Here is a 17,442-nt window from a genome sequence, read left to right on the forward strand (position 1 = left end):
ATTTAGAAAATTAGAGCTGGTAAATTGGTTATTAAAATTTAGCTTTGTGCGTGGTTCACATTTTATCTTTATTAACACATTTTACCTGTGTCTGTGATGGACCAAAAGTTTACACTTCAACTTAATTTCAATATAAAACTGCAAAAAGATACTTACCAGGTGCCCATATAGAGCAAGAAATAGAACACCTTGCTTTTGTCTTGAAATTCACAGGTAGGGCAATGATTAATTTTTAATAGTAATTTATAAGAACTCATTGTTTAGATTGCTCAGAACAATAATACCTCACTGGTATGTTAAAATGCAGTGGATTAAATCTCACTCAAGGAAGATATATATATATGTATATATATATATATATATATATATATATATATATATATATTCTTCATTTTCTATATCTTAAAAAAACATCACTAGTAATTTTAATGGTAAAAACAATGAACCGTATAAAATAATGTACCTGGTTTCACGTCCCTTAAAATAAAACTTAAAAGTGACATCAAATCAGTTTTCTTTATACATATATAGTATGTATAAACAACTGAACACACAATACAAAAGGTCTGGATACAAAATACACCTAAGGAACCTTCACTGGCTCCCCATCAACAAGAGAATCACCTTCAAGCTCCTTACCCACGCGTTCAAGGCCCTACACAACATCGGACCTGAATACCTCAACCACCGTGTAAATTTCTACACCCCCGCCAGACAACTCCGATCGGCCGACCAAGCACTCGCAGTCATCCCCCGCATCAGCAAATCCACAGCGGGTGGAAGATCCTTCTCCCACATGGAGGCAAAGACATGGAACACCCTCCCGCTTCACCTCAGACAATCCACCTCCCTTACAAAGTTCAGAAAGGACCTCAAAACCTGGCTCTTCGACTGAATGCCCATCTCCACCCCCCCCTTCTCCTTTCCCTTAGCGTCTTGAGACCCTCACAGGTGATTAGTTCGCGCTCTATAAGTATCCAATAGATAGATAGATGGACATACCATTTTTAATTTCCTCTTGAGGCTGAAAATGACAATTACAAATGAGTTAGTATATTAATGAAGCAATCATTGTAAGGTTATGGTTCTGAAGGCTGTAATATGCACTTCTAATTCTCACAGGATTTAGAAAACTCACACTTTTTTATAGTTAAACTACAGAAATGGGAACAAAATAAATCATGAATGTATATTGTGACTTTTTGTACATATACACACGTTATATTATGTAAGGAGCTACTTAAGATGATCATACATTACAGTGCTATTTGATAATTTATTTAATATGGTCTCTTGATTTATCTCCATAACAGACAACACTGTTGCAGTTCTGGAAAAAAACTGCTCAACTTATGGCTGAAATACAGGCGGAGTTTCAAGAGATGCTTCCATACAGTCCATCAGTCTCTCAGGTGTTGTGTTCTATATCTTCTTCATGTTCCAGTATTTTAGCAGGAAAAAAAGAAAGCATACTAGCTATATATGTGTGAGTGAGCTTCTGAATGTGCTTGTGTATGTTGCGCTTCTGTATGCGCGTGTGTGTATTTGAGCGTGTGAGTGAGCTTATGTGTGTGTGTGAGTGAGCTTCTGTATGTGTTTGTGTGCTTCTGTATGTGTGTGTGTGTGTGTGAGTGAGCTTCTGTATGTGTTTGAGCTTCTGCATGTGCGTATTAGTGAGATTATGTGTGTGCGCTTATGTGTGTGTATGAGCGTCTGTGTGTGTGTGCGTGTGCTTTTGTGTGTGAGGAAGCTTGTGCATGTGATTGAGCTTCTGTGTGTATGTGTGTGAGGGAGCTTGTATGTGTGTGAGCTTATGTGTGTGTGAGGGAGCTTCTGTGTGTGTATGTGTGTAAGCTTCTGTGTGTGTGTGAGTTTCTGTGTGTGAGCTTGTGTCTGTGTGTGAGAGAGAGCTTCTGTGTGTGTGAGAGTGTGTGTGTGTGTGAGAGTGTGTGTGTGTGTGAGCTTGTGTGTGAGTGAGAGAGCTTGTGTGTGTGAGTGAGAGAGCTTGTGTGTGTGAGTGAGAGAGCTTGTGTGTGTGAGTGAGAGAGCTTGTGTGTGTGAGTGAGAGAGCTTGTGTGTGTGAGTGAGAGAGCTTGTGTGTGTGTGTGAGAGAGCTTGTGTGAGAGAGCTTGTGTGAGAGAGCTTGTGTGAGAGAGCTTGTGTGTGTGTGAGAGAGAGCTTGTGTGTGTGTGAGAGAGAGCTTGTGTGTGTGTGAGAGAGAGCTTGTGTGTGTGTGAGAGAGAGCTTGTGTGTGTGTGTGTGAGAGAGCTTGTGTGTGTGTGTGTGAGAGAGCTTGTGTGTGTGTGTGTGTGAGAGAGCTTGTGTGTGTGTGTGTGTGAGAGAGCTTGTGTGTGAGAGAGCTTGTGTGTGAGAGAGCTTGTGTGTGAGAGAGCTTGTGTGTGAGAGAGCTTGTGTGTGAGAGAGCTTGTGTGTGAGAGAGTTTCTGTGTGTGTGTGAGCTTGTGTGTGAGCTTCTGTGTGTGTGTATGTGAGCTTCTGTGTGTGTGTGAGCTTCTGTATGTGTGCATTTTGTTTTATATATATAATCTATGTATATGTAGTATGCTGTAGAATCTGCTGGCCCTCTACAAAGTTAATGATGATAATATCTGTCTAACAAACTTTGATGCCATATTTCCATACACAATGAACAAAACCATTGAATAATAATTGTATTGTTTATTGCTTAGTACATTACAAAGAATAATCACACAAAATAATTGTTTTGCAGCCGTCTGAGCAGGCTCATGGAGAAAGAAATGGTACAACAGATATGGATAAGTAAGTATAAATACATAAGATATGAGCAATTTATTTTACATGTAAGAGAATGGTTGTTACGTCATCTGCCCAGATTCAATGCATGTTGTTTCCATAAAGTTTTGAGCCATCTCCACTTGCTCTTTAACTGATTTTTCCTTCAGGACTGAGTAGTAGTGTTTGGTGGTAGCTCAGCTCCAACCTCATGATGCTTTTGTGTTGTATAGATGAGGAGGAAAGATAGACGAATGTGTAGCTGCATGTGCTGCAATGCATGGGTCTAGCACTCTGACCCCTGTCAAGGCTGACCTTGCCACACAAGAGTGTACTAGAACTAATACTTAAAGGGACAGTCAACACCAGAATTTTTGTTGTTTAAAAAGATATATAATCCCTTTATTACCCATTCCCCAGTTTTGCAAAACCAACACAGTTATATTAATACACTTTTTATTTCTCTGACTAACTTGTAACTAAGCATCTTCTGACCGCCCCTAATCACATGACTTTTAGTTATTATGTATTGACTTGCATTTTAGCCAATTAGTGCAGTGTCTGCCACTAGCCACGGGCGTGATCACAATGCTATCTATATGGCCTACATGAGCTTGCTCTCCCCTGCTTTGAAAAGCAATAAAATAGAGGCAGTCTTCAAGGGCTTAGAAATTATCATATGTGCTTTCTTAGGTTTGCTTTCAACTAGAATACCAAGAGAACAAAGCAAAATTGTTGATAAAAGTAAATTGGAAAGTTGTTTAAAATTACATGCCCTATTTGTTTTTTTTGGACTTGACTGTCCCTTTAAGTGAAACTGAATGCTGACTGTACTCTGTTAACTCAATCCAATGCAACCAAGATTTTGTACTGTTTTTTTTTTCATTACCGTGATAGGACTTTTATATCTCACTTTGAGATGGTTTTTATCTTTATATTTTGGACTCTGTATATACCATAGCTTACTTACCCATTACTTTATTTATTCTTCATTTCTCTAGTAATTGTAATCCTGTATATACCCATAAATAATCTAAACAAGCCCCAACACTCCTTCCTCCCAAAAATACTAATTATTCACAGTTTGGACTTTACTTTAGCTAATACTATGTTTATTCAATTACCTGTGTATCCCATCCCAAACAATGCAGTTGATGAATTCCCTTAGTAGAGAGAAGGGAGAGGTGATATGATAGAAACTTTCAAGGATATTAAGGGACTTAATAAAGTTGAAACTGAAAGTGTTTTTCACAAAAAGAGCCACACCAGAACAAGGGCTCATGACCTGAAGTTGAAGGGTAGTAAATTAATAGTCATTTTGGAAGCACTCTAGACAGGGTAGTGTACATATGTGTGTGTGTGTGTGTGTGTGTGTGTGTGTGTGAGTCCAGCTGTTTGTAGATCACCTTCTTAAGAGCTGACTACAACAGTGCGACTCTTGGCAGGGCCCTCTACCCATTTGATCCCTATAATTGTTTTGTTGTACTCTACCTTTGTTTATAGCGCTGTGGAATCTGTTGGCGCTCTACAAATAACCGATAAATAAAAAATAAAAAAAAATATATATATATTATTATTATTATTATTATTATTATTTTTTGCAACATATTATTGTTTTTAGTCCAATGACATACAGAGATGACTGGATAGTGTCCTGAATGAGCAATTCTTGACCATGGAGATTAAAATGGAGAGGAACTGGAAAAACCTAACCCCCTCCAGTGTTGCTGGCAGTTTATAACAAAATGGGAGGACATTGCCCCCCCCCCCCCAGGCAGTTGTGTGTTGTTGTGTTGTCTTCTGCCAAAAAGGTTCTAGAATGGGCAAATAATTTAAGTCCAAAATTACTTTGGCTTCAAAATAAATAGTTATTTTGTGCTGTATCAGTCTCCATTCCCACACAGTCTCCATATATGGCTGTTTATATAATTTTAGGTATCAACTACATGGTGAAAAAAATATTGGAAAAAAAAGGGAGATATATTTTGGAGTGAGTTGGTTTTGTATTCATGTAAAACTCTTTACATTGCATTTTATAAGTAGATCATCTATTTTGAGCGTCTTCTTTGAAGCATATAAAGGTGCAGTTGATTTCAGTGCACCCCTAGTCTTTGCATATCTATTTTATTTCTGAAAGGTTTAGAAACTGCTTTTTACTTGTATGAACCTCCATTTTGAAAGCTGCATTAAGAAAAGTTGGATGTTTGCAGAAAGTTTTTTAAAATTATTTTTTTCCTGACAAACCGCTTTCTTACACCATTTTATTTCTATGTATCACTAGGCTAATTGCAATAAAGGATGACATAGGTGCACAGAAGGAAGGTGAAACAGGTAAATAACATATTTTTTTAATTTAATTTTATTATTTCCACTAAAAGAAAAGCGTTTTTTTTTGTTTGTTTTTTAAAGTTTCAAATCAGCTTTTTAAAAAAAAAAAAAAAAATGAGATGAAGTGGTACAATACAGTATAAATGCATAAAGACATTTAATAATATGTATGTACAGAAAGAAGCTGAAGTAATTCACATTGAATAAATAATAAAATTAAATATAACAGTACTGTTTTATTCAATACAATTAACTGAGGTGACCGCAACATATATAATTTAACTTCCCAAATCCATTATGAGTGAGAAAAGTCACGTGAGCGTTGCTAGTGATTGTTGAGACTCTTTATATATGTGAGCTTCCCAAGTCACTTTCAGCTGTGTATAAAGGGGTTCCTGTTTATGTTTCATGTAAGCATATTCTTCTAGATCGAGAATTTGGTAGAATTTGCTATACCATTGAGGCAATGTGGGCACCTCCCTACTCTTCCATTTTTGGGTAATTAGGAATTTCAAACTGTTGCTAGCTATGAATAATAGTTTCTTTTTGTAAGTCTGGAGCTTGTGCGGTACATTAAGTAGCCACAGGAGTGGGTCTAATGGTAATTCTACTTCTAGCATTTTGGAGGTGGCCTTTATGATGGAGTCCCAACACGGGTGTATTAGGGGACATGTCTACCATATGTGTCCCATGGTTCCTAATGAGCTTTTGCATCTCCAATACTTATCACTGGTGGATGAAAATAACAGAATTTATGCTTACCTGATAAATTACTTTCTCCAACGGTGTGTCCGGTCCACGGCGTCATCCTTACTTGTGGGATATTCTCTTCCCCAACAGGAAATGGCAAAGAGTCCCAGCAAAGCTGGTCACATGATCCCTCCTAGGCTCCGCCCACCCCAGTCATTCGACCGACGGACAGGAGGAAATATATATAGGAGAAATCATATGATACCGTGGTGACTGTAGTTAGAGAAAATAATTCATCAGACCTGATTAAAAAACCAGGGCGGGCCGTGGACCGGACACACCGTTGGAGAAAGTAATTTATCAGGTAAGCATAAATTCTGTTTTCTCCAACATTGGTGTGTCCGGTCCACGGCGTCATCCTTACTTGTGGGAACCAATACCAAAGCTTTAGGACACGGATGAAGGGAGGGAGCAAATCAGGTCACCTAAACGGAAGGCACCACAGCTTGCAAAATATCTGATCAACAGAAGCCTCGTTCTTGAAGGCCCATGTGGAAGCCACAGCCCTAGTGGAGTGAGCTGTGATTCTTTCAGGAGGCTGCCGTCCGGCAGTCTCATAAGCCAAACGGATAATGCTTTTAAGCCAAAAGGAAAGAGAGGTAGAAGTCGCTTTTTGACCTCTCCTTTTACCAGAATAAACAACAAACAAGGATGATGTTTGTCTGAAATCTTTAGTAGCCTCTAAATAGAATTTTAGAGCACGGACAACGTCCAAATTGTATAACAAACGCTCCTTCTTTGAAACTGGATTCGGACACAAAGAAGGTACAACTATCTCCTGGTTAATATTTTTGTTAGAAACAACTTTAGGAAGAAAACCAGGCTTAGTACGCAAAACCACCTTATCTGCATGGAACACCAGATAAGGAGGAGAACACTGCAGAGCAGATAACTCTGAAACTCTTCTAGCAGAAGAGATTGCAACCAAAAACAAAACTTTCCAAGATAGTAACTTAATATCTACGGAATGTAAGGGTTCAAACGGAACCCCTTGAAGAACTGAAAGAACTAGATTTAAACTCCAGGGAGGAGTCAAAGGTCTGTAAACAGGCTTGATCCTAACCAGAGCCTGAACAAATGTTTGAACATCTGGCACGGCTGCCAGTCGTTTATGAAGTAAAACAGATAAAGCAGAGATCTGTCCCTTTAGAGAACTTGCAGATAATCCTTTCTCCAAACCTTCTTGTAGAAAGGATAGAATCTTAGGAATTTTTATCTTGTTCCATGGCAATCCTTTGGATTCACACCAACAGATATATCTTTTCCATATTTTATGGTAAATTTTTCTAGTTACAGGCTTTCTAGCCTGAATCAGAGTATCTATTACAGAATCTGAAAACCCACGCTTTGATAAAATCAAGCGTTCAATCTCCAAGCCGTCAGTTGGAGGGAAACCAGATTCGGATGTTCGAATGGACCCTGAACAAGAAGGTCCTGTCTCAAAGGTAGCTTCCATGGTGGAGCCGATGACATATTCACCAGGTCTGCATACCAAGTCCTGCGTGGCCACGCAGGAGCTATCAAGATCACCGAGGCCCTCTCCTGATTTATCCTGGCTACCAGCCTGGGAATGAGAGGAAACGGTGGGAATACATAAGCTAGGTTGAAGGTCCAAGGTGCTACTAGTGCATCTACTAGAGTCGCCTTGGGATCCCTGGATCTGGACCCGTAGCAAGGAACCTTGAAGTTCTGACGAGACGCCATCAGATCCATGTCTGGAATGCCCCATAATTGAGTTATTTGGGCAAAGATTTCCGGATGGAGTTCCCACTCCCCCGGATGGAATGTCTGACGACTCAGAAAATCCGCTTCCCAATTTTCCACTCCTGGGATGTGGATCGCAGACAAGTGGCAGGAGTGATCCTCCGCCCATTGAATTATCTTGGTCACTTCCTTCATCGCCAGGGAACTCCTTGTTCCCCCCTGATGATTGATATATGCAACAGTCGTCATGTTGTCTGATTGAAACCTTATGAATTTGGCCTTTGCTAGTTGAGGCCAAGCTCTGAGAGCATTGAATATCGCTCTCAGTTCCAGAATGTTTATCGGGAGAAGAGACTCTTCCCGAGACCATAAACCCTGAGCTTTCAGGGATTCCCAGACCGCGCCCCAGCCCACTAGACTGGCGTCGGTCGTGACAATGACCCACTCTGGTCTGCGGAAGCTCATTCCCTGTGACAGATTGTCCAGGGTCAGCCACCAACGGAGTGAATCTCTGGTCTTTTGATCTACTTGAATCATCGGAGACAAGTCTGTATAATCCCCATTCCACTGTTTGAGCATGCACAGTTGTAATGGTCTTAGATGAATTCGTGCAAAAGGAACTATGTCCATTGTTGCAACCATCAAACCTATTACCTCCATGCACTGCGCTATGGAAGGACGAGGAACAGAGTGAAGTACTTGACAAGAGCTTAGAAGTTTTGATTTTCTGACCTCTGTCAGAAAAATCCTCATTTCTAAGGAATCTATTATTGTTCCCAAGAAGGGAACTCTTGTTGACGGGGACAGAGAACTTTTTTCTTTGTTCACCTTCCATCCGTGAGATCTGAGAAAGGCTAGGACGATGTCCGTATGAGCCTTTGCTTTTGACAGGGACGACGCTTGAATTAGGATGTCGTCCAAGTAAGGTACTACTGCAATGCCCCTTGGTCTTAGAACCGCTAGAAGGGACCCTAGTACCTTTGTGAAAATTCTTGGAGCAGTGGCTAATCCGAATGGAAGTGCCACAAACTGGTAATGTTTGTCCAAAAAAGCGAACCTTAGGAACTGATGATGTTCCTTGTGGATAGGAATATGTAGGTACGCATCCTTTAAATCCACGGTGGTCATAAATTGACTTTCCTGGATGGTGGGAAGGATCGTTCGAATGGTTTCCATTTTGAACGATGGAACCCTGAGAAATTTGTTTAGGATCTTCAGATCCAAAATTGGTCTGAATGTTCCCTCTTTTTTGGGAACTACGAACAGATTTGAGTAAAATCCCATTCCTTGTTCTTTTATTGGAACTGGATGTATCGCTCCCATCTTTAACAGGTCTTCTACGCAATGTAAGAATGCCTGTCTCTTTATTTGGTTTGAGGATAATTGAGACCTGTGGAACCTTCCCCTTGGGGGTAGTTCCTTGAATTCCAGAAGATAACCTTGAGAAACTATTTCTAGCGCCCAAGGATCCTGAACATATCTTGCCCAAGCCTGAGCAAAGAGAGAGAGTCTGCCCCCCACTAGATCCGGTTCCGGATCGGGGGCTATCCCTTCATGCTGTTTTGGTAGCAGTGGTAGGCTTCTTGGCCTGCTTACCCTTGTTCCAGCCTTGCATTGGTTTCCAGGCTGGTTTGGGTTGTGAAGTATTACCCTCTTGCTTAGAGGATGCAGAATTAGAGGCTGGTCCGTTTCTGCGAAAGGGACGAAAATTAGGCTTATTTTTAGCCTTAAAAGACCTATCCTGTGGGAGGGCGTGGCCCTTTCCTCCAGTGATGTCTGAAATAATCTCTTTCAAATCTGGTCCAAATAATGTTTTACCTTTGAAAGGAATGTTAAGCAATTTTGTCTTGGATGACACATCCGCTGACCAAGACTTTAGCCAAAGCGCTCTGCGCGCCACGATAGCAAACCCTGAATTTTTCGCCGCTAATCTAGCTAATTGCAAAGCGGCATCTAAAACAAAAGAGTTAGCCAATTTAAGTGCTTGAACTCTGTCCATAACCTCCTCATACGAAGATTCTCTACTGAGCGACTTTTCTAGTTCCTCGAACCAGAAGCACGCTGCCGTAGTGACAGGAACAATGCATGAAATTGGTTGTAGAAGGTAACCTTGCTGTACAAAAATCTTTTTAAGCAAACCCTCTAATTTTTTATCCATAGGATCTTTAAAAGCACAACTGTCTTCGATAGGAATAGTAGTGCGTTTGTTTAGAGTAGAAACCGCCCCTCGACCTTGGGGACTGTCTGCCATAAGTCCTTTCTGGGGTCGACTATAGGAAATAATTTCTTAAATATAGGGGGGGGGAACAAAAGGTATGCCGGGCCTTTCCCACTCTTTATTTACTATGTCCGCCACCCGCTTGGGTATAGGAAAAGCGTCGGGGGGCACCGGAACCTCTAGGAACTTGTCCATCTTACATAATTTCTCTGGAATGACCAAATTGTCACAATCATCCAGAGTAGATAACACCTCCTTAAGCAGTGCGCGGAGATGTTCTAATTTAAATTTAAATGTCACAACATCAGTTTCAGCTTGATGAGAAATTTTTTCCTGAATCTGAGATTTCTCCATCAGACAAAACCTCCCTCATGGCCCCTTGAGATTGGTGTGAGGGTATGTCAGAACAAATATCATCAGCGCCCTCCTGCTCTTCAGTGTTTAAAACAGAGCAATTGCGCTTTCTCTGATAAGTAGGCATTTTGGATAAAAGATTTGCTATGGAGTTATCCATTACAGCCGTTAATTGTTGCATGGTAATAAGTATTGGCGCACTAGATGTACTAGGGGCCTCCTGTGTGGGCAAAACTGGTGTAGACACATTAGGGGATGATGTAGTATCATGTTTACTCCCCTCATTTGAGGAATCATCTTGGGCAATATCATTATCTGTGGCATTACTGTCCTTACTTTGTTTGGACACTATGGCACACTTATCACATAAATTTAAATGGGGAGACACATTGGCTTTCATACATATAGAACATAGCTTATCTGATGGTACAGACATGTTAAACAGGCTTAAACTTGTCAACCAAGCACAAAAAACGTTTTAAAATAAAACCGTTACTGTCTCTTTAAATTTCAAACTGAAAACACTTTATTACTGAATATGTGAAAAAGTATTTAGGAATTGTTCAAAAATTACCAAAATTTCACCACAGTGTCTTAAAGCATTAAAAGTATTGCACACCAAATTTCAGAGCCGTTTTTACATTTAACCCCTATACAGTCCCAGCTATATGCTTTGCTGAGACCCAACCAAGCCCAGAGGGGAATACGATACCAAATGACGCCTTCTATAAGCTTTTTCAGTGATTCTTAGCTCCTCACACATGTATCTGCATGCCTTGCTCTCCAAAAACAACTGCGCATTAATGGCGCGAAAATGAGGCTCATTCTATAACTAGAAAGGCCCCTATCTGAAAAAGGTGTCCAACACAGTGCCTGCCGTTTTTCTAAACATTCCCCAAGATTATAATGCCAATTATTAGTTAGAATCTGCATAATATGCCTAGTAAAGCAATCGTTTTAGCCCAGAAAAATGTCTACCAGTTTTTAAGCCCTTTTTGAAGCCCTTTATTCTTTTATGTTTAACTAAGAAAATGGCTTACCGGTCCCCATGAGGGGAAATAACAGCCTTCCAGCATTACATGGTCTTGTTAGAAATATGGCTAGTCATACCTTAAGCAGAAAAGTCTGCTAACTGTTTCCCCCAACTGAAGTTACTTCATCTCAACAGTCCTGTGTGGAAACAGCAATCGATTTTAGTTACTGTCTGCTAAAATCATCTTCCTCTTACAAACAGAAATCTTCATCCTTTTCTGTTTCAGAGTAAATAGTACAACCAGCACTATTTTAAAATAACAAACACTTGATAGAAGAATAAAAACTACATTTAAACACCAAAAAACTCTTAACCATCTCCGTGGAGATGTTGCCTGTGCAACGGCAAAGAGAATGACTGGGGTGGGCGGAGCCTAGGAGGGATCATGTGACCAGCTTTGCTGGGACTCTTTGCCATTTCCTGTTGGGGAAGAGAATATCCCACAAGTAAGGATGACGCCGTGGACCGGACACACCAATGTTGGAGAAAGTTTGTTTATTCTACAGGGCGTCCTATACCATCTTTGAATGATTTTTAAGTTGATCGCGATAATTTTGCTTGAGGTAGAAACTGTGGTCGTGTTGGAAAATATGCGAGTCATGTCTGTTTGTGATATATTTGTGTTTAGTTCATTAGACCATCGGTCAATAAACTAAGGGGAGAGTCCTGGAGGTGAGGCTTGTAAGAGAGAGTAAACTAGGGAAAGAGTGTGTTTAATCGGGTCGGTGGATTTACAAAGAGATTCAAAAGGATTGGGCGTTATTGGGCGTAGTATGTTTTTTCTATCTGGATGTTTTAAGATGTAAGAGTGGCATTGATGTAGAAAAAACAGTTCGAAAACATGGGGAAGCCGCTTTCAAGTAATCTATCTGTAGGAAAAAAAGCTTGTTCATTACCTATTTGGTATATCATAATCGCTCTATGTAGAGTTCTGTGTTTCGATTTCTCCCATTCACGCCCTGGAGGAAAGTCTATATTATTTGTAAGGGAGGTTAGAGGGGAGGATTTGGATGAAAAGTAGGGGGTTCTCTGTTAAGGTTTTATCCCATACTCTAAAGGTTTCCTGAATTATAAAATTATCCTTAATTGCCTGTGCTAAGCCTGAGTTATTTTGCCAGCAAAGGGGCCCCAAATGTAATGTGTGTGATTTCATGTTCAAGTTTTACCCATTTATTATATTTGTAGTTAGTGAATCAGTCGATTATGCGTTGAAGGAAAGTGGCCTTCCTATAATTTTTCAAATTGGGCACCCCAACCCTCCATTCACAATAGGTGTACACATTAGGTGTTTATTTATTCTAGAGTGACATTTATCCTAGATGAACTCAAATATCCTGTTTTGGAGATTCAATATAAACTTAGTAGGCAGGGGGATTGGGATAATTTGAAAGAGGTATAATATCCTCGGAAGAACATTCATTTTGATAGAACTGATTCTACCTAGCCAGGAGATATTCTTTGATCTCCATGAGGTGTTCTGTAGGGGTAGATAGCTTGGAACAAGTCATTGGTGTTGGAAGTAAGGTGGATCCCTAGATAAGAGGAGATTTCAATACAGAATGGGCTTAATTTGCAAATTTGAAATAAAAGGATGTCATTACATTGATCCGCTAGAAGTTCTGATTTAGAGTTGTTAATTAAATAATTGGATGCAGTCTGAAATGCATCTAATTCTGCTAGTAGTGGGAGGATGAATTTCACTGAGTCTGTTAGGCAAAACAGGATGTCATCTGCGTATAGTAAGAGTTTGTTACTGGTGGTCTTGTATTTGTATACCGAGGATATCTGTATTGGTACGCACTGCAGGAGCGAGTGCCTACGCCATGCATGCGAAGAGGAGTGTAGACAGGGGGCACCCCTGTCTAGTGCCATTTGAGATAAGAAAGGGGCATGAGGTTATCCCGTTTACTCTTATTTTGGTGGAGGGGAAGGTGTATAGTGCCATTATTTTAAAACTGAAAGAATCTCCCATATTAAATTTGTGTAGAACTTCCCAAAGGAAGTGCCAGCAGACGCGGTCAAAGGCTTTTTCCGTGTCCGCTAACACAATCTCAGTGGGGGTTAGTGTGGATTGGGCATGATGTATTAGCTGTATTGCTCTGACCATGTTATCCTTGGCTTCTCTAGATGGGACGAATCCCACTTGGTCGCTATCTATGATTTGGGGAAGGATTCTATTAAGAATGTTGGCCAGAATCTTTGCGTATATCTTAAGGTCGGTGTTGAGTAAAGATATCGGTCTAAAGTTAGATGCAGTATCGGAGGCTTTCCCTGGTTTTGGGAGAACGACTATATGTGCCTCCAGGGCAGACCTTGAGAAGGGGTTCTCCTTATTTATAGAATTGAACAAAGCTAACATGTGAGGGGAGAGGGTATCTTTGAATATTTTATAATATTATTCGGAAAACCCATCCAGGCCTGGGGCTTTTTAATGACCTGGAAAAGTTCCTCTAGTGAGATCTGCTTGTTTAGAGTCTGCCTTTGGTCTGGGGTGACCATTGGGAGAACAATTTTAGAAAGATATTTATTAGGCTAATCTTTTCGGTGGGATTTAGTCAAGGGCTGTTGTGAGGCGTATTTGATAAATTATATAATAGAGAGTAATAGGACCTAAATTCTTTAGCTATTTGTTCAGATGTGTTACATAGTAACGTTAAAAAATAAGCAGGGTAAAAGTATTTAACTCTTGTATAATTTCCTTCTTAACTTTCTAGCTACAAGAGGGCCACTTTTGTTATTACCCTCATATTGTTGACTGAGTTCTTTTTGCATGCTTTGCCTATTAAGTGATTGACTTGCGTTTTGCAATCCGCAACCTTTTGTGCTAATTTAGTATTATTAGGGAGTGATTTGAGTTGGTCTTCTAGCGCGGACAGATTTACTAAGGTGTAGTTGAGGAGTTTGTTGTGGTATTTTATTTGGTATGCCTTCATATGAATTAATTCCCCTCGTATGACTGTTTTATGGGACTCCCAGAGTGTTCTGATGTCATGTACAGAGGATTCATTGAAGGCAAAGTATTCACCCAATGACTTCTCCAGCCGTTGGCAATGGATAAGGTCTGCAAGTAAGGATTCGTCTAATTTCCATGTGTAGTGAGGAAAAGGTCTGTGAGGCCATCTGAAAGAGCATTAAACTAAGGAGTGATCTGCCCAGGAATTAGGGAGGATTTTTATGTGTTCCACTTTGGACAGGCTAGTGACATCTACCATGAAATAATCAAGGCGAGAGAATTTGCGATGAGGGTTAGAATAGAATGTATAATCTAAGCTGTCAGGGTTATGTATCCTCCATACGTCATGAACTGTTAGGTCTTTCATGCATTGTTTCACTGTATTTATTATTTTATGAGGCACCGAGGATAATTTGTTTGAGTTGTCTAAGGAGGGATTAAATGTGAGATTAAAATCCCCACCCATTATAAGAGAACCTTTGTTGATTTTCTAGTAGTAAGTTAGTTAAGAAATTGAAAAAGGTATCTTGTTTCAAATTAGGGGCATATAGGTTAGCTAGGGTCACCACAGAGTTATATAATCTACCTACTAATATAGATATACTGTCTAAATATTTTTTGTTAAGTTGAAATGGAGTGTTATTTTTTTAGGATTCCCACACCATTTGTTTTTTTTGTGAGTTAGAGTCATAGTAAGATTGACCGAACTTGTAATTAAAAGTTTTAGGCTCATGCTGTCGCTGGAAATGAGTCTTTTGGATAAAAACAATGTCTGCTTTTTTTTGCGAAAGTCTTAGTGCAATATTCCTTTTGTGGGGGTTATTTAGGCCCTTTCGGTGCTGGTGGAGGGCGTAGAGCTCTGTGTGCCCTGTCAAGTTCCATGTCCGCAAATTGTTGATCTTTGAGAAGGTGTTTGAAGAAACCATGCAGATAACTATGGAGGTCAACAAGGGCCACGGATTCTGGTATCTCCCTGACCCTTAAATTATTTCGGCAACCTCTATTGTCGAGGTCCTCAATTTTGTCCTGCAAACTCTCGATCTGGGTGCCATGAACATTACTTTGGGTTGTTATGTTGGCGAATAAAACATTTAAAGAGTCCTGACCCTCCTCCACATACTCTAGCCTATTTCCAATTTCATTTAAGTCTTTCTTCATGTTAGATAATTCTGTTGTGATTATGGATTTAAGTGCATCAAAGTCTGCTTTTGTGGGTAAATTGATGATATCTGGCTTTAATTGGTGCGCATAATCTGACGTTATAGATACTGGAGTATCCAAAGAACCTTGTAAACTGGGTTCAGTGATGGAGTTTTCAGCGCTATCATGAGTGTCACTACTAGGTATTTGGAAGAAGCTGCTGACTGTAGCTTGCTGACTGTAGCTTGGGGCTTGCTTGATTTGTCAGGTTTCTGAATAGCAGTATAAAACTATTGTCAGCGATATCTATAATTAATATAGCAGAACTTTGTCAGTACACTTCAGTAAGATATTAAGTCTCTGCAGTATACTCCAAAATATCACTACTGAGATCTATAAATTTGGCAACAATATTATTAAAAATGTATGTTTAATCCTTTGTTCTGATTAGTTATCTTTATAGACACATTGAATTATATTTATGTATTTATCTAGTTGTTATAACTTTTTAGACACCGCAAACAACAAAATATTTCTATAAGTTAAACTTGATTCCAAATTAATCGCTTATTAAAATCACACCTGGATTATACCAGGACAATTTGTAACTAGCCAGCAACCTTGGCTTAATACCACAATATGGGTTACAAATTGACTATGCTTAATTTACAACTAGATAAGTTAATATATAATTTGTAAGAGATTTCACAATAATAAGCCTAACTTAGAGATATGAAATACAAAAACCTTTATATGCCAATTAATCTGGCCTGAAACAACCTCTTATTTAGCCACAATAAAACAAATTCCAAAATATATCCAATAGCTACCAATAACTTTAATAAATATTAATGCCTGACCCTCTTCTCAATAACAATAGACTTAGCGCTAGTTTATTTATTTCTAGATCGCTCAAGACTATGGGGCCTATTTATCAAAGTGTCAAACGAAAATATGCCGGAATTCCACATCGTAATTGTTGCGAGATTGATCCGACCTAGTTATCAAAGCCTCAATATCGGCAAATGTTGAAATTTGTGACGTAACATATGATCCCGTGATCTCAATCTGACGCAGATCTATGCTTACGTCATTCCAGATGTTCCGAATACACATTCGGCTCTATTTAACACTTGTTTTTCCAATTTATCAAACTTCTAAAAGGTATGCTCGCGGCTATTCCGACGTATCGTACCTGGTTTTCAATCCGCCACCCTTGAAGCCGCGGATGCCATAGAAATCAATGGGAGTATGAAAGCATCGAAAGCTTATGTTCGATGCTGCAAGAGAATGAAGCATACCCCATTGATTTCTATGGTAGAAAACAAGTTACTTTTACACCCAACACCCTAACATAAACCCGAGTCTAAACACCCCTAATCTGCCGCCCTCAACATCGCCGACACCTACATAATGTTATTAACCCCTATTCCGCCGCTCCCCACCACCGCCCCCACTAAATAAACTTATTAATTTCTAAACCTCTGGCCTCCCACATCACCACCACTAACTAAACCTATTAACCCCTAAACCGTCAGACCCCCACATTGCAAAAAACTAAATTAAGCTATTAACTCCTAAACCTAACAACTCCTTAACTTTAAATTAAAATTGCAACATCCCTATCTTCAAATAAATTAAAACTTACCTATAGAACTAAAATAAACTAATTACTAATTAATAAACTATTAATTAACCTACCCTAACTATTATACTACAATTAAATTAAACTACCAATTAAATAAACTAAATTACATATTAAAAAAACCTAACCCTACTAAAATTATTTAAATATACAATTAAACATTATTACAAAATCCTAAATTACAAAAAAAAACAAACGCCTAGATTTAGAGTTCTGCGTTAGCCGTCCAAACCAGCGTTAGGGGGTCTTAACGCTGGTTTTGGCCGCCCGCTGGTATTTAGAGTCAGTCAGGAAAGGGTCCAACGCTCACTTTCCAGCCGCGACTTTTCCATACCGCAGATCCCCTTACGTCAATTGCGTATCCTATCTTTTCAATGGGATCTTTTAACGCTGGTATTTAGAGTCTTGGCTGAAGTGACCGTTAGAACTCTAACGACAAAACTCTAGCCGCAGAAAAAAGTCAGGAGTTAAGAGCTTTATGGGCTAACGCTGGTTCATAAAGCTCTTAACTACTGTGCTCTAAAGTACACTAACACCCATAAACTACCTATGTACCCCTAAACC

General features: G+C 39.5%; 1 protein-coding gene across 1 annotated transcript in view; it reads left to right on the forward strand.

The window, feature by feature from the left end:
• The window catches only part of ICA1L (islet cell autoantigen 1 like), a 129,351-nt gene that overhangs the window by 73,510 nt on the left and 38,399 nt on the right, over positions 1–17,442 (forward strand). The window contains exons 7-9 of the mRNA XM_053713267.1: positions 1,314–1,412; positions 2,731–2,780; positions 5,035–5,084. Of these exons, the coding sequence (XP_053569242.1) occupies positions 1,314–1,412; positions 2,731–2,780; positions 5,035–5,084 (199 nt within the window). The remainder of the gene's footprint in view (positions 1–1,313; positions 1,413–2,730; positions 2,781–5,034; positions 5,085–17,442) is intronic.

Source organism: Bombina bombina, chromosome 1 (assembly GCF_027579735.1).
Source record: "Bombina bombina isolate aBomBom1 chromosome 1, aBomBom1.pri, whole genome shotgun sequence".
Lineage (NCBI taxonomy): Eukaryota > Metazoa > Chordata > Amphibia > Anura > Bombinatoridae > Bombina > Bombina bombina.